General features: G+C 41.7%; 2 protein-coding genes across 3 annotated transcripts in view; one reads left to right on the plus strand and one right to left on the minus strand.

Annotated features, from left to right (window-relative positions):
- ACAD11 (acyl-CoA dehydrogenase family member 11) overlaps window positions 1-25,748 on the minus strand; it is a 155,051-nt gene that overhangs the window by 60,077 nt on the left and 69,226 nt on the right. The gene's annotated exons all lie outside the window — the stretch shown is intronic.
- Window positions 12-18,107, plus strand: ACKR4 (atypical chemokine receptor 4). Of its 2 annotated transcripts, none has more exons than XM_089672532.1 (2): window positions 12-120; window positions 15,545-18,107. In XM_089672532.1, the coding sequence occupies exon 2, from the start codon at window positions 15,555-15,557 to the stop codon at window positions 16,623-16,625; it is 1,071 nt and encodes a 356-aa protein (XP_089528658.1). In that variant the 5' UTR covers window positions 12-120; window positions 15,545-15,554; the 3' UTR covers window positions 16,626-18,107. The 2 variants fall into 2 exon arrangements, with proteins under 2 accessions (XP_089528658.1, XP_089528659.1); XM_089672533.1 differs by lacking the exon at window positions 12-120 and adding an exon at window positions 8,881-9,440.

Here is a 25,748-nt window from a genome sequence, read left to right on the forward strand (position 1 = left end):
AAAGGGAGGAGTACTGGCTGGGTGACAACATGGGATGGGACTTGTCTAGCCTTTTAAATATTCTGCCATCGTTCTGTAAGTATACACAATACTAAATAGCAAGTGGACCTTCTTCCAGAGGTGAGTGGCTGTTCTGCAACATTTCACTCTTAATGTTTTGCAGATTAAAAAGTTTCTTGTACTTTCAGTTTCCTGCATTTTAAACTTGTTTTAGCTTTCACAGTCCCGACTATGAAATATGTTGCATTTACTTTGTTTTTTCTGTACAAAAATAAGATTCAATTGTAAGGATTATTGTAGATGGATGATATATTTGTGTAGTGCAGGTTTAATGCAATAGTACAAAAAGCAACACAAGGGCAGTAATCTATAGCGACCAATGAAAGCTTCATTCACATGTCTGTAAACATTTTTACTCATTTTATTACATGTGTTTTCTAGGAGAAAAGCGCCTCAGTAAAATACTTGCGTATAGATGTGTCAAGATGCGTATGGCTCAATGTACACTGCAGCTGATAAACGCACGTTTAGGAGCTTTTCTGCGGTTTTCTTCAGCAGCCCCGAACTCTCCCTAATGTTTTCCTATGTGTCCATGTACACATCTTCGTTTACAGGCAGTTGAGTTTACAGTAATTTTTTTGAACGCACCAAACTTGCATTCAGAAGATTTTATCAGCGTTTCAAATGCCAAATGCTTGTAAATGCGACTAACAGCGTTTATAAGTGTTTGGAAATTGTTTTCTAACTCTTCCATTTCCAGATGCTGTCCAGAGTCTTTTTTCATCATGAAAAATACATGCAAAGCGTTTTCCTGGTACTCAGATGGACCTGGTACAGTATACTTTGAGGTTTTGCATGAAAGAAAATAGGTTAGACACTGCTGCAATAATTTCTGCACAAAAATGAGCTGGAACACATCCAAACACCACAAAAAAAAAAAAAACACAGCTAATCTCAACAAATACTGCTCTCTCTGCTTCTGCTCTCTCTATTTCTCTCTAAATGTATGAAATAGTTAATTTTTACTGTTTTTCAGTGCATTCTGAGCATTTTGGAAGGTCTCCTGAGGTAATCTTTAAAAAACGCTTCTAAATGCAAACGTGGCTAAACAGGCGTTTTTTAACCTACGTTTTCCGGCAGTCAGTTTCCATCGTTCAGAAGTGTCACGTGTACATGAATCCTAAGAGTACATAACGATAATGTATTTTTCTTCTTTGTTTAGACATAATCTATGCGTGTACAAATGCGTATACATGCGTTTATATGCATAACCGCATAAAACACATGTTCTTAGACGCAGATTTTTGGATTTTTTGTTACGGATCTGAAATCAGATCACGTTTACACACCTTTGTGAATGGCCCCATTAAAAACAATGCAGTGTTCAGATCCGGAACACTAATGCGTGTTTTTTTTTACGGCCGTATGAATGAAGCCTTCATGTCTCTGTATTACAGTCACTTCAGGTAAAAGATGCATTCCAATTGCTAATGCTATATCTTGTGGAGAGTGATTCTGTATTAAATTAGCCCATAATACTTAAAGTGACAATATTTATTTTATTTATTTATTTTGGGTATTTCTATAGTGTCATCAATTTATGCAGTGCTTTACATATATATTGTACATTCACATCAGTCCCTAACCCTCAAGGGGTGTACAATCTAAGGTCCCTAATTCACATTCATATATACACAGACTAGGGCCAATTTAGGCAGGAGCCAATTAATCTACCGGCATGTCTTTGGAGTGTGGGCATGGGCATATTTGCCGCGAGGCAAACAAGGCGCTTGCCTAGGGCGGCACTCTTCAGGGGGGCGGCGCCGCGCCTCAGAAGAAGGGACGTCAGTGATGTCACTACAGCAGAAGAATACAGTGAGGAGTGGGAGTATCAGGCCTCCCCTGGACACTGCCGTCTTCTAGGATCATCTCTCAGCCCTAGTTCCCCATCACCATCCACTGCAGAGAGCTCCAGGAGCTCCAACCAGAGCAGCCTACAGCCTGGCTGGGCGCACTGCATGCTGGGAGTTGTAGTCCTTTCCCCGCCTCCGACCTACCGCCTCCACAGGAGCGAACTACAATCACGGCAGGCTATGCGGGGGAAGGACTACAACTCCAAGTATGCAGTGCGCCTGGCCAGGTTGTATGCTGCTCTGAGGGTCGGAGCTCTCCGCAGTGGATGGTGGTGGGGAGCCAGGGCTGGGAGATGATCCCAGAGGATGGCAGTGTCCAGGGGAGGCAGGGATCTCTGTCACAGAGATGGAAGGGAAATGAGGCTGTGAGGACTATACTTGCCGGCAGTACATGGCTCTCCCCTTGGTCTCCGCCCCTCTGCCAAGCCTGGTGAGTGATCTCCATCCTATTGCTGTGTATACCATGTATACTATTGTGGGGGGGGAGCTGACAGAGACTGACCAGAGCCTGCCAGGTGACTGACTCATACCACTAACTGACACCTTCACACCGCTCATACCACTAATGACACCTTTTCACTGCTCATACCACTAATGACACCTTTTCACTGCTCATACCACTAATGACACTTTCTCGCCGCTCATACCACTAACTGGCACCTTCACGCCACTCATACCACTAACTGACACCTTCTCGCCGCTCATACCACTAATGACACCTTCTCGACGCTCATACCACTAATGACACCTTCTCGACGCTCATACCACTAATGACACCTTCTCGACGCTCATACCACTAATGACACCTTCTCGCTGCTCATACCACTAATGACACCTTCTCGCTGCTCATACCACTAACTGGCACATTCTCGCCGCTCATACCACTAATGACACCTTCTCGCTGCTCATACCACTAACTGGCACCTTCTCGAAACTCATACCACTAACTGACACCTTCACACCGCTCATACCACTAACTGACACCTTCTCGCCGCTCATACCACTAACTGACACCTTCTCGCTGCTCATACCACTAACTGACACCTTCACAGAAAGAAGTGGCCGACCACTAACTGACACCTTCTAGCCACTCATACCACTAATGACACCTTCTCACTGCTCATACCACTAACTGGCACCTTCACGCCACTCATACCACTAACTGACACCTTCTTGCCGCTCAATCCACTAACTGACACCTTCTCGCCGCTCATACCACTAATGACACCTTCTCTCTGCTCATACCACTAACTGGCACATTCTCGCCGCTCATACCACTAATGACACCTTCTTGCCGCTCATACCACTAATGACACCTTCTCACCACTCATACCACTAACTGGCACCTTCTCGCCACTCATACCACTAACTGACACCTTCTCGCCATTCATACCACTAACTGACACCTTCTCCCTGCTCATACCACTAACTGACACCTTCACAGAAAGAAGTGGCCGACCAGTAATTGACACCTTCTCACCACTCATACCACTAATGAAACCTTCTCGCTGCTCATACCACTAACTGACACCTTCTCTCTGCTCATACCACTAACTGACACCTTCTCTCTACTCATACCACTAACTGACACCTGCACAGAAAGATGTGGCTGACCACTAAGTTCTGTCCAGCAAACGTTGGTGCACTAGAGACAGTGGGGGTGCACTGGGAAGGGGAGCGGCGATTTTTGTGATGCCTAGGGCAGCACAAAACATAAATACACAGAGTGTGGGAGGAAACCGGAATACCTGGAAGAAACCCACGCAGGCACGGGGAGACCATGCGAACTCCAGGCAGGTGGTGCTGTGGTTGAGATTCAAACCAGCAACCCTAGTACTGCCAGGCAGAAGTGCTAACCATTTAGCTACCGTGCTGCCTGTATCCTTATTATCCAAATATAATCCAAAAACATCAACTACTTAATACCCCTGTAATCTACAGTATTTTTCATTAAATGCTGTCTTACTGTGTTTTTCTGCCTCCTTGTAAGCTACCAAACCTCTCCTATTCCCCCCCAAACAAGTACCGCAGGTAAGTTGCGAACATGTGCACTGCTCTATGCACCCTAAAAGATCCTTATTCCATAGTCCCTAGCCAGGAGCAAGCAAGAGAGGGTGGCTACGTTCCTACATACAGTGGGATCATGGAGAATGAGTGTAGCCACACTCTAACAGGAAGTCAGATCACAGCAAAGCAATCTGGTTATTGGGAGGAGGGTGAGAGCAATGTTAGGTATGTTTTTGAGTTAAAAATACATTTGATTGATTAGAACCAGGTATAATGCCCACACTCACTACCGCTGGTCGGCTCAGTGTGTCTCTCTGGCATTATACCTGATGAGCTTTTATCTGACTGCTATCTTGTAAGTGCTTTTAACCTTTACTACGCAATAAACTGCTACATACTGCACTTAGAGGCGCCTTCCTTGTTATTTACTTTACTAGGGTCTGCTTCCACTCTTGAAGAGCTGCTCCAGTGCACAGTGTGCTCCCATGTCATCCGGTCTCCCTTCCCTCCACTGGATGCCCAAGATCCTTTTTTCCTTGAGGTCATACCGTTGCAGAGTGCCCTATGAATTCCATTATCAATAAAGAGGACCTGTCACTGCTCCAGCTATCACATGGGACGTTGTCCATCCCTTGCGATAGCAATAAAAGTGAATAAAAAAAATAAATAAAGGAACAGTGTAAAAAAAAGTAACAAAAAAAATGATAAAATGAATTTAAAAATGTAAAGCATCCCTGCCCCCCCCAATAAAATTAATAAAAAAATGTAAAGCATCCCTGCCCCCCCCGTGCTTGCGTGCAAATGTGAATATGCATATGTAATGCAGGCCATAGACAGGTCGAAAGCCGTCCGTTTAAAAAAATAAATAAATAAAAATCGGTCATTCAATAGGCCGACGTTACCACCAATTAAAAAAAAAAAAAATCGGCCAATTTTCGTCCCGTCTACGGCCGGCATTTAATTACTTCTATTCCTTGCAGAGAGCTCCGCTATATTATTTGACATGAAAAAGTGTTGCAGTTGCAACAATGTATCCATTTGTATTCATTTCACATACAGATGCTTTAATTCGGATACAAATAGATACATTGTTGCAATCGCAATACTTTTCATATAAAATATAATAGTGGACTGTAATTCTTCTTTTTCTTCTTCTTTTTCTTCTTCTTGCAGGTCATGGTTTATGTACAGATTTTTTAATCGGTAAAACGATCGGCCGATTTGCCCATCATTGCTGGGAAAAATAGGCAGATCAGCAAAATCGGCTGTTTTTTTTCCAACTTTACCAATAAAAGAAAAGTGCCAAAACCCCTAAAAACGGCCAACCAATAAACCCACTAACTGTGCGAAAATCGGCCGATTTTTTTTTCAGCTGAAAAATTGGCCGATTTTCAACCCGTCTATGGCCTGCATTAGTCATATGCAGTGCCCCAGCAAGATAATCTTTTGCACCTGTCATCCTCTAACAAGATATAGAGGTCACATGATCCAGAGTCACTGAGGTGTAGGCTATTTAGGTCCTCTTTATTGAGACATTTGGCATCTATTAGACCCCAGATGTCTTCTCTGGCCTTAAGAGCATCTGATCAAACCAAGATCAGTTTGAGCAGATGCTTTCACAAGCCAGTAATGCCTTATTTACATCCTGGTGAAACAGGAAGTGACAAAATACTTGTTACTTCTGATTTCTTATACCATAGAGATGATTGTGGATGTTCCGGTCCTCGGTCACCACTATGGTAAACTGGCGATACCACCAGTGTCAATCTCGGGCTCCCATCTGGAACAGGAGATCCCAGGAAGGCGGTGGGAGGGGGATCCCATCCCTCCGCATGTAAAAGCGATCCAGCAGCTAATTAGCAGCTAGGATACATTTTTAATTTTTCAGCATTGCCAGCCAAAATTTTTGATACCGGGATGATGCCTTTAGCTGCAGGCATCATCCTAGTATAACCACTGAAACACCATATGATGTAATAGGGGTGAGAAGTGGTTAAATAAGGTGGTAAGGTAGAAATATTTTACCTCCTCACTGCCTGTCAAATGCCCTCTGAAAAGTGATCCACCAGCTGAATGTCCGAATAAGCCCTAAGACTTCACATATACATATAAAGAAATAATGCATTTAAATTATCAGTCACAAAACATATAGTCCTCAAGCACACTTGACGTTTTTACAGCTGCTGTTTTTGGCTTTTTTTTTTTTTCCTACAGCTAGTAAACCCCCCAGCATGTTATCCTGTGTCCCTGCACACAGACTGTAATCAACGTTTTTTGGCTGGGACTTTTTTGGCTGGAAAAAAAACCCAGGACTAGTGGGTTTCTAGAGGAATTGTTTAGCTGTAAAAACGCTCTAATGCTGAAAAAAATGGCAAAAGGCCGCAAACCGGCATTTTTTTACTTTTTTTTACTCCCCCCATTTTTTTATTTTGATTAGAAAAAGGCTAAAAACACAAACGCGTAAAAACGCCGCTAAACGCTAATGCAAAAACACTAAAAAAGCTGAAAAACTCACATTTTTAACGTGACTTTACACAGCTAACGTTAGCAGTGTTATCAAAATGTCTAGTGTGCATGAGGACTGATAGTTTATAAATGAATTCCTAGTGATCAGGATTTATTTGTTGGCAAAATCATTATTTTTTATGAAGGTCATTCTTTGAAAATACACTCCTCTGTAGTAAAGGCTACAAAATGAAAAAAAAAAAAAAAGAATTTAGGGAGTAAACGTTGAACATATAGAATCAAGTGTTTGTGTATTCAGGAGATGTGCCAACATGACATCACTTGAATATTTTTTTCCCTTTCCTTTTTGAATAAGAGGCACACTGACTATTAAACTGAAAGATTGTGAGCTTGATGTGCTCAACACTTATATATAGTGCTTTCTAAAATACGCACTATGCTGTGCAGCATGCAGCTTTCATGCCTGAAGACAAAGAACAAAGCAATGTAGACACTAATAAGCCCACTGTATACAATGTAAAACCTTAAGGCTCCATGTACACTGCAGCTGATAAACTCACATTTAGGAGCTTTTCTGCATTTTTTTCCAGCAGCCCCTGAACTCTCCCTAATGTTTTACTATGTGTCCATGTACACTATGTTGTTTACAGGCAGTTGAGTTTACAGTCGTTTTTTTGAACACATTAAACTTGCGTTCAGCAGTAGATTTTATCAGCGTTTCAAATGTCAAATGCTTGTAAATGTGGATAACCGTGTTTATAAGCGTTTGGAAATTTTTTTAACTCTTCCATTTCCAGATGCTGTCCAGAGCCTTTTTTCATCATGAAAAATGCATGCAAAGCGTTTTCCCATTACTCAAATGGACCTGGTACACCATACTTTGAGGTTTCGCATGAAAGAAAATATGTTAGACACTGCTGCAATAATTTCTGCACAGAAATGAGCTGGAACACATCCAAACACCACAAAAAAACAAAGACAGCTAATCTCAACAAATACTGCTCTCTCTGCTTCTTTTCTCTATATTTCTCTCAAAATGTCTGAAATAGTTAATTTTTTACTGTTTTTCAGTGCATTCTGGGCATTTTGGAAGGTCTCCCGAGGTTATATTAAAAAATTGCTTCTAAACGCGGCATGCAAACGTGGCTAAACACATGTTTTTTAACCTACGTTTTCCAGCAGTCAGTTTCCATCGTTCAGATGTGTCCCGTGTACATGGAGCCTTAAGTATAATAGCAGATGCTATAGTAATTAAATAAAAGGATCTGTCATTTGTTTACTGTTTAAGCCCTGGTTCACACTGATGCGGTGCATAATTTGTAGCATTTACAGTGCGAATTCCGCACCACATCGGAATCACACCCCGTTCATGCGAACTGCTGCAGGTGTGTGTATTAAGTTAACAACACCCCGAAAGCAGTCCGCCAAATGCGGTGCGATGTGCAGAATCGGATCGCGTAGGTGTGAATACCCATACGATCCTATTCTAGTGCGGACCAAAAAAGGGTCCAGCACATTTTTGGTGGGAGTGCGGAGCAATTAGAGCCATACAAAATGTATGGCTCCAATTGCACCACACACAAATCGCATGTGATTTGCACAGGAATGCGGTGTGGTTTCTGTGCAAATTACATGGGATTTACCGCACCGCACAAATGTGAACCTAGGCTTAAGAATGTCTATCTCCCCGACTACCAATTCTGATGTCTCAGTCACACTGAACTTTTTTATACTCCTATAGAGACAGTCCACCAGAGCACCACTGACACTACAGTTAAATTGGTATAACCCCCCAACCCAAAATTTTTTTATTTTTTATTGCAGCTTAAGGCTACTAAAGCATACACCTGTGGAGGGCCATGCTTCCCCACACAGAGGGGTTCAACGCATCCCCATGCAGACATTGATGTTAAAGCGGAACTACGCTGTATCTGTGCACCACAATCCAAAAATGTGGTTGAACCCGTTTTTATATTCCAATGGTTTTTATTAATTTGTAAACATTATAAAACAGAGGCAATAAAACTCGCCCATACAGGGGCTATCAATTGCACAGAAAAAAAAAAAAAGCAAAATAAAAGGAAAACAGTGCTCTAACGCCAACAGGGCAAAAGGTACGCCCACGCAGGGGCTATCAATGGCACATAAGGTACAAAACATTAATGCAACTGACTCTAACAACTAAAGGCAGCTGTCCAGTCACACCAAAAACAGAGAGAGAGGGAAAGGGGGAAAAAAAAAAAAAGGGGGGGGGGCAAAAAGCAGGGGTCCAAGAGCCAGTATCGAACGCCATTACATCCCCAGGCTAGCCGGGGGGAGTGTGGGAAAGGCATATTGCAACCACGGCTCCCATATTTTCAAAAATTTACGGTGGGAGTCGTTGCAGATACCCAACATCTGCTCGTTGAGCATCATAGTAGTCATACGATCCCGCACCCCCTGAAGAGGGACAAACGGACTCTTCCAGGCCTGGGCAATTGTTCTAGTAGCCGATAAAAACAAATAAGAAGACAACTTCTGCTGGTGAGCCAAGAGGCCCGGTATGGGGCAATGAAGCAAGACATACCGGGCATCCCGGCGTATGGAGAGATGGTGAAAGGTGAAGGTGAAAAGGAGGCCAAACACACGAGACAAAAAACAAAACAGTCTCGGGCATGACCACCAGATGTGCAAGACATCTCCACGATGGCCACAACCCCGAAAACATTGATCACTACAGGCAGGGTTAGCCCGGGCCAACCGAGCCGGAACCCAATACCACCGAAATAATACCTTATAGGCTGCCTCCAGTGAGGTTGTATTAAATGAGCATTTAGCTATGAATGACCAAGCCCTATTCCAGTCCTCCGGATCCACAGCCACTCCCAGATCGCGCTCCCACTGAACAACATATGAAAGAGAAGTATGCGACGAGCGTCTGTTCAGAGCTGCATAAAGAAGGGATATAAGGCCCGGAGCGCCTGGACGCTGTTGGCAAAGCTGTTCAAAGGCAGATTTCTGGTACGGGAAAGCAGAAGTGCTCCGCAACGAAAGCAGCCAGTGTCGCAATTGAAGGTATCGAAAGAATTCCGCCGGGGGGATATTCCGCGATGGTTGAACCCATTTTTAATATTCAAATCCATCCATGTGTCCATGTTTTATTTTGCTGATATATCACTTTTAGCCCCCAACATTTCTGGTCGTGGCCATCTTGAGTAAGGGCAGATAATTCCATCCACCTGCTCTTAGCTCAGGCATGCAAGCAGAAGGGTGTGCTTAGCTAAGAAAACCCCTCCACCCCTTCTGAAGGCTCCAGGGATGTATGACATTTGCCTAGGCAAGAAACCAGAAAGTAACTTAAGAAATGTAAAAAAAGAAATTTAAAACAAGTAAATATGATAAACACACCTTCCTATCTATTTACTAATGCTAGAATTAAAAATAGTTGCTATTGTTTGAGAGAGTGAAGTTCCACTTTAATTGAGATGCAGTTGCTGCTCCCAATTTGACATCTGTGTAAGTGTGGGTTTGTGCGGGTGTGTCCCCAAATTCACACAGTGTGCATTCAGGGATCCACACCCATGTGGTTTGTCAGATTGGCAGCAGATGATGTGCCCATGCAGCCATCACATCCCAGCTGACATCATTGGAACTGACTGCAATGGGATGCAGAGAACACCTAAGGGCTAGTTTATACCAAAAAAATGCACTCCAGATCACTTTCTGCATGAGCGTTTTTAATGCATTTTTGTTGCGTTCCAGTTCGTTTTTGATGTGTTTCTGGATGCATTCCAGATGCTTCTTTTTTCCTGTTTTTTTTCACTGTACTGGGGTCCAGTGAATTTTTGATGCATTCAGGTGTGCTTTTGATGTGTTTTACCACATTCCCTACAGTCCAGTGCAGGACAAAATGCAGCATGTTTTAATTTTTTTTCTGCAACGGGAACGCCCTGATGACTGCATTGGTGTGAACTATGCCATTGGAATCCATAAAACCTGCTTTCCATGCGTTTTTGATGCAGAAAAAAACGCAATGGACTGCATGTATTGTGAACTGGCTGTAAATGTTAAGGCTAGGGGAGCAACAGAGACACTTATGGACAGCAGCATTGTCAGTCTGGGGAACGGGTAGCATTAAACTAGCAGATTTAGATGGACTTGATGGAGCTGAACTCCAGCTAAGACTTGTTAAGCAATTACAGCAACAGTATCTTGTTTTCCTTTTGGGATAAAGGTTTTGCATAAATTAATAAAAACTGATCATCCCCCCCGTGAGTGTTAACAGCTTCCCGACCGCCCAATAGCAGAAATACTGCTACAGGGCGGCACGGATGAGCAAAATCACATATATAGGCATTATTCACTCTCCCATGTTTTTCACACCCCTCCCAGATAGCATCAGATTGCCCATCAGTACACTAGTAATCACATTTAACCCCTTGCTTGCCAGGAACACGCTCATATACCCAATAAACCTCCATTGTTAGTATAGTGTCTGAACAGATCAATATCTTTGATCAGATCAGCACTATACCAGCGTTCACATAGTATAGTGTCCCCAAAAACGCAGCGTTAGCGGGATCAGCCCTGCTTTTAGCTCCTACGCTTACCCCCCCTCTCCCCCAGCAAGTGCAGTGTCAGTAGGTCACTGTCACTTGATACACTGCACACAAAACCACAGTGTATGCAGAATCAGGCCTGATCTCTTGATTTTTTTTGTAGCAGTTCAAGCAGTCTGACAGCCAGGCGCTCTTTTTCCCGTGAGTCGCACTAGGTACCTATAAATTTAGTGGCCAAAATGTCAATGGAAAGGTACTCTACAGGATTCTGAGCATGTCAGGTGAGAGCGAAGGAGAAGACTCACTGACACAATCAGCCTCAGAATACGATCCTGTAGACAGCAGCAGCACCCTGACAGATAGCTCAGACGATGGAGTAGAGGTCCCTGCTAAGATCAGGTACCTAACACTGTTCTCAGGTTGCTGAGATGTTACAATCGCATGATGACTCTCATATGCAGCAGAGTGCCAGTACTAGTGCTGCTCTACCTTTTGGTGAACTGGAAAGCACCAGCAGCCTAGTACATCCTGCTCTTTCACATACCAGCACTGCAGTATCACTTGGTGACGTGGCGAAACCCATAAGTGCAGTACAAGCTGGTGAGGTGGCGAGCACAAGTAGTGACCCGCAGCCACCAAGAATTCACACACAGGCCCATAGATCCCCTAGTATCCTTCTGAATGTGCTTGCAAATCCCGATTGGTAGCCCACAAATTCTGCAGCACCCGTACTTCCATCATGCATTGCCCAACCCAGAATTCAGGTGGAAACAGCAAATTTAAATACTCCCCTTGATTCTTTGGAGCTGTTTTTCTGCTGAAGATCTGTATGCATTGATTGTGGATCAAAGCAATTTATATGCACAACAGTTTTCAAATTTTCAAATTCAAACCTTGCCAGACCATTCACATGGAAACCCATTACAGTTTCCGAATTTAAAGTTTTTTTGGGGCCTAACCCCCAACATGGGCATTACTAAAAAAAAAATGAATTGCGGTGGTATTGGTCCACAAACCCGATTCATCACATGCCCATGTTCTCTGCTGCCATGGCCAGGCATAGATATGAGAGTATAATGTTTTTTATGCATTTCAATGACAACACACTCTGTCGTCCTTGGTGTGACCCTGAATTTGACCAGCTCCACAAAATTTGGCCCCTCATAAACCACCTTGACAAAAAATTTGCAAAAGTCTATACTCCCCAGCAAAACACATACGTTGATGAGTCTCTCATTAATTTTTCTGGCACCCTTGCATTCAAACAATTTATCCCCAACAAGCGTGCCAGATATGGGGTCAAGATGTATAAGACCTGTGAGAGGGCAACAGGCTATACATATAAGTTTCGGATTTACAAGGGAAAAGATAGTCACGTGAAGCCCCCCGGATGCCCAGACTACATGGGGAGCAGTGGCAAGATAGTTTGGGATTTGGTGTCACCTTTTTCCATATGGGATACCACTTATACGTGAACAATTTTTATTCAAGCTTTCCATGATGTAGACATTTGTACAATCTTGGAATTGGCGCATGTGGCACCGCACGACCTAATTGCTGGGGCTTCCCCCAACAGCTTGTAAATACCCATCTTAGAAAGGGGGGAAAAGCCTGTTTGAGAAGTGAGGATGTTATTCAGCTGCAGCACCGACTTGTTTATTCTGACAGCAACAGGGTCTTGCTCTCAGAATATACATAAGTAGGTGTGTGCAGTGCTGTTAGGTGAAATTTTTCATCTGTAGTTAAAAAAAGAGCATATATGCCAAAGCATGGGGGCCTAGGGTGTCTAGTGGGTGGATGGCGCCTATACTTCAGCATATATATTTTAGAATATTTTTTGGCATATTTCATGTGTGCCCACCATTAGAAATGGGTGGATGCAGGGCGGTATATTCTAATCGTGGGCATACCACACACTGGCAGAGATTTCTTCTCTTTTTTTCATTGAGCCCACAGACTGCATAAAAAAAAAAAACAGAACATAGCATATACACCCAACAAGGACTGGTACATCACTGGACTTTGAGTGGTTATACCACTAGTGCAAGCGCCGAATAGCAAAAAAAGGCTTGGTCAGGAACAATAAATGTACCCATATGGAAAAAAGAAATGTGCAGGGTGCAATGCACAGGCTCCTGCAGACTATTCCTCCAGTCCCTGATCTGTAAAGAGGTACAGACCTTCAGTTATGGAGGTGTAGAAAATAATCAACGGACCATGGAATGCAGAGACAGTGGCAGATAGGATTTGCAGTTTTTGCAGGATCTGTGAGTGGATGACATGGCTGTTTGGTGGAAGCCACTGACAGTCACACTGAATTAAAAAATACAGAGAATGATGCAGGATTCAAGTAAGGGGGGCAGTCTGATGTTGCAGAATGGCACCAAGTTCTTTGTTAAACCATAAGTATAAGTGCAGCCTAAAACATGATCTGAAAGTTAGAATTACCTATTCACACTAAGTGCATTGATATTGTGATGGGCAGCCCAGAGTGCAGTAAAAATTAATTCATGCTTAATATACCTACAAGATCTATACCAAAAGTATATCCAATTATGCAAGGAGTTCCATGTTAGAAAAACCAATAGTTACAGTCTTGCCATAAAAATGTAGAAAGTTAGGCTTTCCAACAAGTAGTTCATTCAAGGGACACATACAGCTAAGGTTTCCCATTCATTCCTTTAATCACTGAAACACATGAATATTGCATCTTCTGAGGTTAATTTAAAGTGAAATCTTGATTGAATCCAGTTAGCCCCAAAATCTGTATAACTCACATGTAGTAATAACTAAATGGATGTATGGAACTAAAACAACTTTCTGGGTCAAATCTGATTGGTCATTTCTCATGGGACAGGAAGGACAGTCCATACACCTACTCTTTAAATGGAACTTTAGTCAAAAATTGATGTTCTAGATAACTTCAGGCTGGCTCCTTTTGCAGGTATAGCTATGTAAAGCATTAACTCCTTTGTGTCTAAGGGCAAAACAAATGGTAATGCCTAAGCACAATTTTGCAACTATGACATGTGTCAGTAAAACCGTATATATCATCACAACTACTTTGTGCAGCCAGGTGGATTATACCTTGTTTTTTTTCAGGACAAATTAGGCTTTCAGTTGGTGGTAAATGGTAATGAATATCTCCTGATTTTTTTTATCAAAGGAAAACTGGCCCAAAATGATAAAACAAAAATAAATTTTTTTTAAAATTAAGCTCTATATTTCCTGCTACTACCATAACCTACCACCAAAGAAGAACCCAGAATAAATTATCCTGTTCCTGACGATTGCAACAATACGTGTATGTTAGTTGTTGTTTGTACCTGTAGTACAGCCCAGAAACAATAGTGCGCATTTCATTTTTTTTTTTTAATCCTACCTAAAAAACACACCTACACTGATACTAGTTTAAAAGAAAAAAAAATTACTCTGACCTTTGACCCTGGTCTTTAGCCCTAACCTTGACCCAAACACTAACCTTGGCACTGACCTAGATCAAACCTTGTATTTTTTTTTTTTAAATTATTATTATTACACACTTTTTTTCCTCTCTTAGGGGATAGAGAGATACAATGTATCTCTCTCCTACATTCAGAGAATAAAACATAGGGGTGGGCTTCACAGTGACTGATCACTGTGATAGCCAATCAGAGGCTATCACAGTGATCAGGTGACTTAGAATCGGAATTTCTGGGTCCCGATCGCTAGTATGGGACCCGGGGCTCTAAGTGAAACCCCAGTCCCTGGGATTGCGGAATGCGGCACGCTCCCAGCACAAAGACAGATACATAAATAGGAGGCCCCATGGATAGAAGCCTAGTCTAACAGTGACCGCATATTTGTGTACGCTCAGCAGGAAGGGGTTAAATACTGTATAAGTGCCTATACTGTTTAAAATCCAGTAATACACTATTTCACCCTGGCACATGCACAGTTGCTCTTAATTTATAGGCACTGTGCTGAAAATGTAGAGGCTGATCTGCTGGGGGCCTAAAGGCTTAATGCTGCTCAGTGGCTCTGGGCTTCAGGAAAACTGAAGGAGAAACCGGAACAATGCTGAAGACTATTTACAGCACACACTCATTTTGGTAACTTAATTGTTATTATGAAATGTATGTTTTTTGCTACATAACATTATTTTTTATCAAGTTTTCATGGGTGAAGTTCCACTTCAATGTTTAAATTGGCTCTAAAGCTCTTTTACCAACTACAACACCATGTAGGAAAGGGGCAAGGTTATTTTTTGGTGATTGAATTCTGCAACAATGATGAAATGTCAGGTGTTATGTCTAATACTAGAACTCCTTCTGGGACTACATCTGACAGTCTTTTGCCTTAAATTATAGCTTAGAACTATAGGAGCAGCGGCGGACTGACCATTTGGAAACTCGGGCACTGCCCAAGGTCCCGGGGTCAGTAGGGGGCCCCATGAGATGCCCCTGGTACCTTTTTCATAGGCTTTTTTGAGTTTGGGCAAGGACACAGGGGCCCCATGATCCCCTATTGCCCGGGGGCCCCATGAGTTGTCAGTCCGCCCCTGTATAGGAGTATTCTGTTTTGTGTAGGAATTGTACTTGTATGATCACTTCACTCTAATAAACCATTTTTTCCTTTCAGAAACTGCAGAATGAAGGAACAGAATAATACAACACTAATGACAACAACAGAAAACTATGAGGACTACAAAGACACAACTTTTGATTATGAACATTATGAAGAACTCTGTGTAAAGCATGACATCCGGAGGTTTGCTGAAGTATTCCTCCCAGTTTTCTATTCAGTGGCATTTATTCTTGGAGTTGCTGGGAATTCATTAGTAGTTGCCATATATGCCTACTATAAAAAGATGAGGACCAAGACTGATGTGTATCTATTGAATCTAGCAGTGGCAGATCTGTTGCTGCTTTTCACCCTTCCTTTCTGGGCTGTGGATGCATCAATTGGGTGGAAATTGGGAAACGCAATGTGCAAGATAACTGCAGCTTTGTATACTATAAACTTCAGCTCAGGAATGCAATTCCTGGCTTGCATTAGCTTGGACAGATTCTTTGCAGTGACCAAAGCATCAAGCCAACAGAATTTCAAAAAACGATGCTGGGCAATCTGTATTTTTGTTTGGACCACTTCCCTGATGCTGAGCATCACTGATTTATATTTCAGTGAAGTGAAGGAGCACAATGGCAAACATGCATGTCTTCCAATATATCCAAAAGATTCTGTAAAGGAAGTTACAGCCTTAATTCAAATCCTGGAGATTGTCTTCTGTTTTGTAATACCTTTTTTAATCATGTTGTTTTGCTACACGGCAATGGCCAAGGTTCTTCTAAAGACTCCAAACATTAAAAGGTCAAGGTCCCTCAAGGTATTGCTGACAGTAGTAGGAGTCTTTCTGATCACCCAGTTTCCATACAATGTAACCAAATTATGGAGAGCCTTGGATATCATATATGGACTGATTACAAGATGTGAGACCAGCAGAACCATTGACTTAATGATGCAAGTGACGGGGAGCATGGCCTTATTTCACTGCTGCCTCAACCCATTACTATATGCATACATGGGGACTACATTTAAAACTTACATAACTAAAACTGTAAAAAGATTTAGCTCTTGGAGAAAACAAAGAACTGAAAGTGTGGAGGAGTATACCATGTATTCTGAAAGCCATGTGGAAGAAACCAGTAGCTTCTCCATCTAAATATCACCAGCTTGTTTATATTAGTGATTATTTAAAATAGACACTGGCAACTATAGCATCAGCTACAAATACATACAATATGTATATTTGTCAGCTAACTAGTAATGCTACACATAGTATAGAGCTGACTCTCTCAAACAGGGGTGTGAGGAACTGTATGGTTCTTCCAGAGGTTGCAAGGGGATCCTTGAGCAAAGTGCAATTTCTGTCTCTCAGATTAGCAACTACTGACAAATGATCTTTTTTTGAGACCAGCAGAACCATTGACTTAATGATGCAAGTGACAAGGAGCATGGCCTTACTCCACTGCTGCCTCAACCCATTAATATATGCATACATGGGGACGACATTTAAAACTTACATAACTAAAACTGTAAAAAGCTGTAGCTCTTGGAGAAAACAAAGAAGTGTAAGTGTGGAGGAGTATGCCATGTATTCCAAAAGCCATGTTGAAGAAACCAGTAGCTTCTCCATCTAAATATCACCAGCTTGTTTATATTAGTGGTTATTTAAAGTAGACACTGGCAACTATACCATCAGCTACAAATACATACAATATGTATATTTGTCAGCTAGCTAGTAATACTACACATAGTATAGAGCTAACTTTCTCAAACAGGGGTGTGAGGAACTGTATGGTTCCTCCAGAGGTTGCAAGGGGTTCCTTGAGCAAAGAGTACTTTCTATCTCTCAGATTAGCAACTACTGACAAATGATCTTTTTTGAGCTATCTGTAAGGAGGGACTCCTTCCACTGATCTCAAAAATAAAGAGCATTCTTCCATCTGACCCCAAGCCAATAATCAGTGGGCTGTAGATAAAGTAACTATTGATAGAGGTTCTTTGAGAAAGGAAAGTAAATTTCAAGAGTTCCTAAGTGTTAAAAAGGTTGAGAAAGGCTGGCATGGAGAAACCATCATGTCCTTTGCTGAAAGCTAGTATAGTACATACAGTAAGTATAATAACAGACACGCTATAGGCTGCATATGTATAATCTGAAACCCACAAAAGCCACTGACCACTCGTTCTTGCTGGTTTGGAGCTGACCGTACCATCTGCAGATTAGCTATCTTTCTTAGTTGTTTCTCTGTTAAAAGTGCCAGAGAAGAGGACAGTTAAAAGGAAAACTGACACGTTTCAAGAGGCAGCATATGTATATTCCACACCTATACCTATACCTGTCTGCAGAATGGGGAATGATACACTTAACTTGTGTAACTTAGTGTTTCTATACCTAATGTCACAAAACTGAAAATGTTAAAGTTTGAAAGACCTATGATCCTAACACATCTGCCTTGAAAATGTATGCATCGTTATGAGGCTAATCTAAAAACAATTTGGAAAATCTGAGGAAATTCCATTGATTTTATAGTAAAAAGAGCACAAATGTCAAACATGTCTGTCTTTAGAAATGTAAACGGATAACGTAGACAGCCATTTCAACTTTATTACACTTCTCAAATAAAAATGTTATATAAATGAACCCTGTGGACAATGTCACTGCTGACCTCTTTCTGAAAATGCTAGTTGCTTGGCTCTCTCTTGCCTTGCCCATGCTAGCTACAAAGTCACATTTGCCAACATTTACAGATGCAATCCAAGCCAAACTGATCCATAAATGATTAGCATTCTCTCAGTATATATCCTTTATTCTTATTTTTCCCTGCAGCCTGCTTGAAAAAGGCAGTGAAAGGGCTACCAGATTTACTGAAAACAAGCAGTTTCAGATGTAGAGATCTCCGTCCTGGAGTTATGATCTCTTCTGCAGCAGCTCTTCCTGACCATCAGTCGAGGGAACCGAAGAAATGAAGAAGGTCTGACTGTTCTTTCAACCCAAAACATGTCTCTTTCTTATTCCAGCTCCCTCTAATGGTGGCCTTGAGCATTTGTTTCAGGAACAGAATCATGTAAACGCATTGCTTCCAGGTTAAAGGTTTCCAGTCCTAAGGCCTCTTTCACACGGGCGGTTGTTCTGCCGCTTGTAAATGTATGTTTTTTTCATTTTGAAATGCCAAAACACTCCTGCCACAGAGATCACTTCCGTTTGTACTTGCCGTGCACCAAAATGAAAATTCTGGTGCTGAAACCGAAAATTCAAAATGCACTTGGCTAAAAACTGAAACCGAAATGCGGAGTTTTTAAAAATGAATATATGTTTTTTATTAAAAAATACACTTTGATTGAAAAAGCAAATAAAAACACAATATATACAACGTTTTTGTAAAATATGAAGAGGATGTTACGGCGAGTAAACAGATACCCAACATGTCACGCTTTAAAATTGCGTACGCTCGTTGAAAACTGCGGTACTTAAACATCTCCATGGGTGATGCTTTAAAGATGTCTACAGGTTAGCAGTGTAAAGTTACAGAGGAGGTCTAGTGCTAGAATTATTGCTCATGCTCCGATGTTCTTAGCGATACCTCACGTGTGTGCTTTGAACACCGTTTACATATATGGGCGTGGCCTACGTATGCATTCACCACTATGTGTGAGCATGGGGGGGGGGGGCGGTGGCACGTTAAACCTCTTTTTTTTAATTTAATTTACATTTTTTTTTTTTTTTTGCACTGTCCCTTTTAAAAAATATTTTAATCACTTTTATTCTTATCACAAGCAACACATGCATCTCTTTTGATAGAAATAACACAGGTCTACAAAAAAATGTTTTTCAAGAGCTGTTTTGGTTATTCCACATAATCTTTATGTTGTTTGGTACGCTGAATCCAAAAATGACCTCCATTTTGTCATAGGACATCACGTTTCCTGACAATTTAGGTAACTATGTTAAATAAGGCAATACCTCAAAATAAATGGAAATAGACATATAAAATTAAAGTTTTGTTACAATTTTTTCTTATGAAAATCCTTTTTTGAACTTAAATTAGCTCACCTACACACACTAAACTCGATTCTTCTTCCCTGTGAGGCTCCTCTTGGTGCATTTACGCTTGTGAGTAGCATCTGGAATGTCTCTCTGAAGCATCCAACAGTAGTCTGCTATCATTGTAATGCTCCATTTTCCCTGGTATCTCCTTTCCATCTCTTTAATGTCCTGGTGGAATCGTTCACCTTGTTCCTCACTCACAGCTCCCAAATTTTCAGGAAAGTAGTCAAGGTGGGACTGGAGGAAATGCACTTTCAAACTCATCAGGCAACCTAAGGCTTGAAATGCTTTCAGCATTCGTCCAACGATCCTTTTGTAGTGAGGATCTTTGTTATTGCCTAAAAATTTCTGTACGACTTCTTTAAATGCAATCCACCCTTCTTTTTGAGGATCCGTCATGGTATTGACAAACTCTTGATCAACTATAAGCCTTCTAATGTCTGGTCCGACGAACACACCTTCCTTCAATTTTGCCTCCGACAGGCCTGGAAACTTGGTGACCAAGTATTTGAATCATTCTCCATCTCTTGGAAGTGATTTTACAAATTGCTTCATCAATCCCAATTTTATGTGGAGAGGTGGTAGAAGAACTTTATGGGAAGGTACCAAAGTTTCTCAGAGGACATTTTTTTCACCGACTGTTAGCACCCCTGGGTGCCAACTCTTCTTGGTCCAGTGATTTTGTCGGTCTCGACTGTCCCATAGACACAGAAAACAAGGGTATTTGGTATACCCAGCTTGTTGCCCGAACAGCATGCACAAGACCTTCAAGTCCCCACACAATTGCCAACCATGGTCTTCATATTTAAGTTTATGAAGAACCAATTCCAAGTTCTCGTAGGTTTCCTTCAAGTGTACGGAATGACCTACAGGTATGGAAGCGTAAAAACCACCGTTGTGGAGTAAAACTGCTTTGAGACTTCTTTTTGAAGAATCTATAAAAAGACGCCATTGCTCTGAATCATATTGGATTTTAAATTGACCCATCAGACCTTCGACATCGATGACTTCACCTTCATCCGAGCTAGGTATCTCTTCCAAGGTAGCAGGGGGCTTGGGTACTGGTATATCTGTGCCATGGGGGATAAGATGAATTGCTGAGTGAAGATTGGGGTATGAAATGGAATGCTTCCATTTGGAATTAAACCCTTTCACATCGCGTGAACAAAAGTAACAGTCGTCACTATGGTCCTTTTGCTCTCGCTATACCATAGGAATCCCATAACAGAAAGATTTTTTCTTACCCTTGAACCAATTTCGGAGGTCCTCAACACACCGTTTGCACACTTTATGAGGCGCCCAAACTTTATCTTGATCTCCAATTTTTAGTCCAAAGTATGCAAAGTATACTTTTTTCACAAAGTCTGTAATATTCTGCTGTTGCTTCAACACTGTATATTCACCACACATGAAACAGAAACTGTCTGGCAAATTAATACACTTTCGCGAAGCCATAACGTAACGGTTGAAGAATGACGAGCTAACACGAACTGCGATGAAAAAGTGTGAACAGCCTAGAACCAAGAACCTGATGATGATTCGTGCGAAGTGTGGACTGCAGGAGAGAGCAGCTCTGTGACTGTACACGAGACGTCACAGTGCTGGCCACGCCCCCCTGCACTGACCGGAGCTGCTGCTATCTGCCCTGTGTCTCCCTCCCACTGGATTTTTCAGGAAAGATTAACCCATTCTACCATTAGAAGCACAGACTCAGGGCTGAGGCTTACACATACAGCATGCTGTTGAGTATCCCAGTAGTCAGACATGTCACTCAGAGCAGCACTTGTATTCACCCCCTTTGCAGGGGGGAGGAGCAGAGATTGTTTAACTGCAAATAACAACAAAGGGCCAGAAGAGAACTAGGGAAATGAGGAAATAGAATTTTTTTTCCCTAAAACTTGCTTAGCTTATGTATATATTGCTGACCATCAGATTTACAGTGCTATATTTTTTTTACATAACTCAGACAACCCCTTAAAGGTTTTTTTGGCATTTTATATCTTAAATGCACTTATGTGAATTAATTAATAGTAATTTGGACTTTAAATTTGGTTAAAAACCCTTAATATAAAAAAAATACCAAAAATTTACAAAATTTGATAAATTTGCATTTTGTGGCAAATCATGACGTCTAGGAGTTTTTTCAATATTTTATTTGTTTTCAGCACACCAAAATACATGGAAATTAGATGAAAATAATCAAACAGCTTTTTAGTCGCAGACCTGTGTAATTAGTGACAGGTCCTTTTTATGAAGAGGTATGGGGTCAATAAGACCCCACATCTCTCCTCTGCAATGTAAAGCATTAGATAAAAAAAAGCATTGATCTAGTGCTTTAAAAAAAATGTCCAGAACTAGAAGTGACATCGCTCCAGTCCTCCAAGGGCATAGAGATGAGTGGAAGCCATCTTTCCTTCACTAATCTCTATGGCCAGCTCTGGGATCATTCAATGGTTTCTCAGGTAAGGCTGAGAACTACTGAGCGTTGGGCGGGGCAATGTTGGCAGCGACAAGGGGGGCAGGGTTTTTTCGACACCTGTATCGGAGCTTTTTTTCATATCGGCCAGTTTGTACATTGCGCTTATCTGCATTTACATGTGGCTGCGTTTAGCTGCGGTAGTAAATTCTTGCCTTTTCTATAGCAACTGTTTACTTATTTTTTATTTGTACTGCGATTGACTACGTTTATGTACAGATAGCTGCGGTACATCACTCCTGAACGCTGTTAACTTTATTTTTCCTAAATGCAAAAAAAGTTTATGAAAAGGTTGCTAAATGTAGTGAGTGAATGGAGCCATAGGGATGCATTGTCTGCATTTAGCTGCAGTAAATTAGTTCCTCTAACCACCGCTAAAAGCAGAAATTTAGCCACCCGTGTGAAAGGGGCCTAAAACACCCACATATTAGAAAAACAGGAATCCCTTATAACTGACTCATTTGATGCAATGGAATGCAAGAATAGAGGCTACTGGTTAAAAGTGGATTTATTATTCAACCCTTTAATGAAAAAGGTAAAACAATCCCAGTTCTGCAATATATTAGTAAAACTATACAAATCTTTGCAGGGTGAATTATACCTTGCTTTGTTCAGGGCAAATTTGGCCTTCATTTGGTGGTAAATGTTAAAAAGAGAAGTACCACATGGCCAATTATTTTTTTGACAATATTTCCCTTCTGGGTTACAGGAGTTCACTTACTTTTTCACTCCTGTGACCGAGCATCAGCTGACAATGGGCTAAACCCTGCTGTCAGCTGATGTCACAGAGCCTCTTCAGGCTCTGGAAGAATCCCAACCATATTGTCGGAATCCACCAAGATGTGCGACTGACTGCCAACTCTGGTGAGAGCCAAAGTCAGCTGAGCCCACCCTCTCTCCAACCCAGCACTCCAGTGAGAGAAAGAGAGGCAGAGTGGACAGCAGTGACTGACGTTCACTACTCTCCACTCCGAGTGGCCTGACAACTGAGTGATCAGCAGTCTTGTGATCACTCACTTCTCAGGCTTAGAACTGAGTATGTATGTTTATTTTTTTCCAAGTCCATATGACTCCTTTAATAGATCTTATTTTTATTATCAAAGGGGAACTGGCCCAAAATGGTAGACAGTTATATATAGTATATTTTTAAAGTATAGGTGTATGTATGTTTCCATTACCCATCACCAAAACAACCAACCCAAAATACATTTTTATATTTCTGACATGCGTGATGATACCAAACCCTGATCTAATTATTGTATTCTACTACAGTAATGCCTCGGTTAACGTAATGTTCGGTGTACGAATGAAAATCCATTGAAAATAATGCCTCGGTTTCCGAGTTTTTTACGAATTATTTTCGCAATACAAAGTGTATGTCAGTGCTGATTTTTAAATGCAATTGACAGCTTATTTCTTCTTTTCACTATAGCTCACAAGATTAGCCGTCACTTTCCCCGGAGTTACAGGAAACTAAAAAGAAACATTGTTTCTTTTAACTTGGGGAAAAACTAAAAGAAAACTTTTTCTCTTTTAGCTGGGGGGAAAGTGACAGCTGAATTTCTGAGCTATTGTGAAGAAAAAAAAAAAAAAAGCGGTAATTACATTTGAAAACCAGCACCATAATAAATTAAAAAAAACGGTGTGCGGTTCCCCCTCCCATCCAGCCCTTCAGGTCTGGTATGGATTTTGAGGGGAACTCCCATGTCCACCCCAAAATCCATACCAGACCCTTTTACGAGCATGCAGCCTGGCAGGTCAGGGAAGGGGGGGCAGCGAGCGCTTCCCCCCCCCTCCTGAGCCATACCAGGCCACATGCCCTCAACATGAGGGGGTGCTTTGGGGCAGGGGGGCTCACCCCCAAAGCACCTTGTCCCCATGTTGATGGGGACAAGGGCCTCTTCCCCACAACCCTGGCCAGTGGTTGTGGGGGTCTGCGTGCAGGGGGCTTATCGGAATCTGGAAGCCCCCGTTAACATGGGGGTCCCCAGATCCTGCCCCCCCCATGTGAATGAGTATGGGGTACATGGTCCCGATACTCATTCACAAAAACAAAAAGTGTAGTATGAAAAAAGACAGAACATGGTCTTTGACAAGTTCTTTATTATAAGAAAAAAAACTAAAAGAATGTCGTCGTCCCCCCGCAGTAGATCCAACGTCAATCACAGTCTGCTAATACTGCCATCAGCAAATGATAATACGTGCATTGTTTTCTATTATCTCAAGTGTGGATATGGCTATTACAATACTCTTTGATATAAATGGATTATTACCTGGGGCCCCCTGGGTATTTTATGTAGCAATCCATGACCAAATGCCTGTTTTAAAGATTAGAAGTGCCATAGCTACTCACTAAGCTGCTTTTCTGTATGACTCAACCAATAAACACTATTATCTGACATTTTAAAAGGAAAGCAAAGAAGGTTCATGGTGTTCTTCTGATTCAAAACAGATGTTTAAATCACAGTGGAAAGCAAAGACTTGTGCATATAAACTTATGCCGTGGTAAAAGTTCACCATGGGACTAACTAAACAAGGGAATCCTGAAGACCCACAACAAAGTCTAAGGAGAAGTCTACACACACCACGCATAAGCATTTTCTCAATCACTGACCTAGAACTAGTCAGACAAAAGTCAGTGATCTGCACATATGTTCTGTGTCAGTAACTCAAAATACTGAAGCCGGGGAAGTAACGTGACAGCCAGGCAACCAGCACTTTCGGTAGAAGATCAGAAAAGGTTACATCCACGTTTCTCTTAATACAGGTTCCCTTTAAGGCATTTATGCAGAGCTTTAGATTAAGGTTAAAAAATACAGTTTATTAAGGTTATCATCAACACAGTACCTCCATTCTGCTCCCTTGTCTCCTCCTCCCATGCTTGTCTCCAGGACTTCTCCAGAGCTTCCCCCATCCTCTGGAACTCTCTACCCCAATTTATCAGACTGTCACCTACTCTGCTCACATTTAGGCGATCTCTGAAAATCTATCTCTTCAGAAAAGCCTATCCTGCCCTCAGCTAATAATGGAATCTTCTACTCCTCCTACCAGTCCATCCCCCACAGATACTACCTTTTGTACCACTAGCCCCTCCCTCTTAGATTGTAAGCTCCAAGGAGCGGGTATTGCTGTATTGTCTCCTGTTATATTGTAAAGCACTGAGCAAACTGTTGGCATTATATAAATCCTGTATAATAATAATGTTAACAGCCAACAATTTGATGATGTCAAAAAACTCATGCAAACTTAGGAAAGGGACCCTTTTTCAACCAGGGTGCCCAGACACCCTGGAGTTTGAGGTTTCTGCAGGGGTGCCTTGGCAAAATGTCTACAAATTGTCCAAAATTTGTATACAAGCCAGAAGGTGCAAAAAGCCTACCTTTTAGTTACACAAAGCCACTGGTTTTTGTTGTGCACCATTACGACCTTCTACCCGCCGGCATCCTGACAACCAATGACATTATCAGTTGATAAGGAGGATGTCGGTTTCTTGCTCAGCATCCTTGTTTGACTCCCCCTGCCTCTCTCCATCAGTGCTAGGGTCACATTCACTCAGTAATGGAGAAAACATGGAGGGAGAGGAGAAACACTGGAATACTAGTCAGTACCAGTGTACAAAAGTGTATTTGCTTAGGAAGAATAAATCACCTCTAAGGCTGGGTATCCTACGTTTATGGATGTTGCTACGTTATATAAAACTATTAGAATAGTTTTTTACATTTTAGAACGGGGTGCCTCAAGACTGTCCATAATTTTAAAGG

The sequence above is a fragment of the Staurois parvus genome, unplaced genomic scaffold, assembly GCF_062004578.1.
Source record: "Staurois parvus isolate SC_StPar_1 unplaced genomic scaffold, SC_StPar_1.0 ptg000130l, whole genome shotgun sequence".
Taxonomy (NCBI): Eukaryota; Metazoa; Chordata; class Amphibia; order Anura; family Ranidae; genus Staurois; species Staurois parvus.

Excerpts from the sequence above, each read along its gene's own strand:
- ACKR4 (XM_089672532.1), top strand. The coding sequence starts at position 15,555 with ATGAAGGAACAGAATAATACAACACTAATGACAACAACAGAAAACTAT.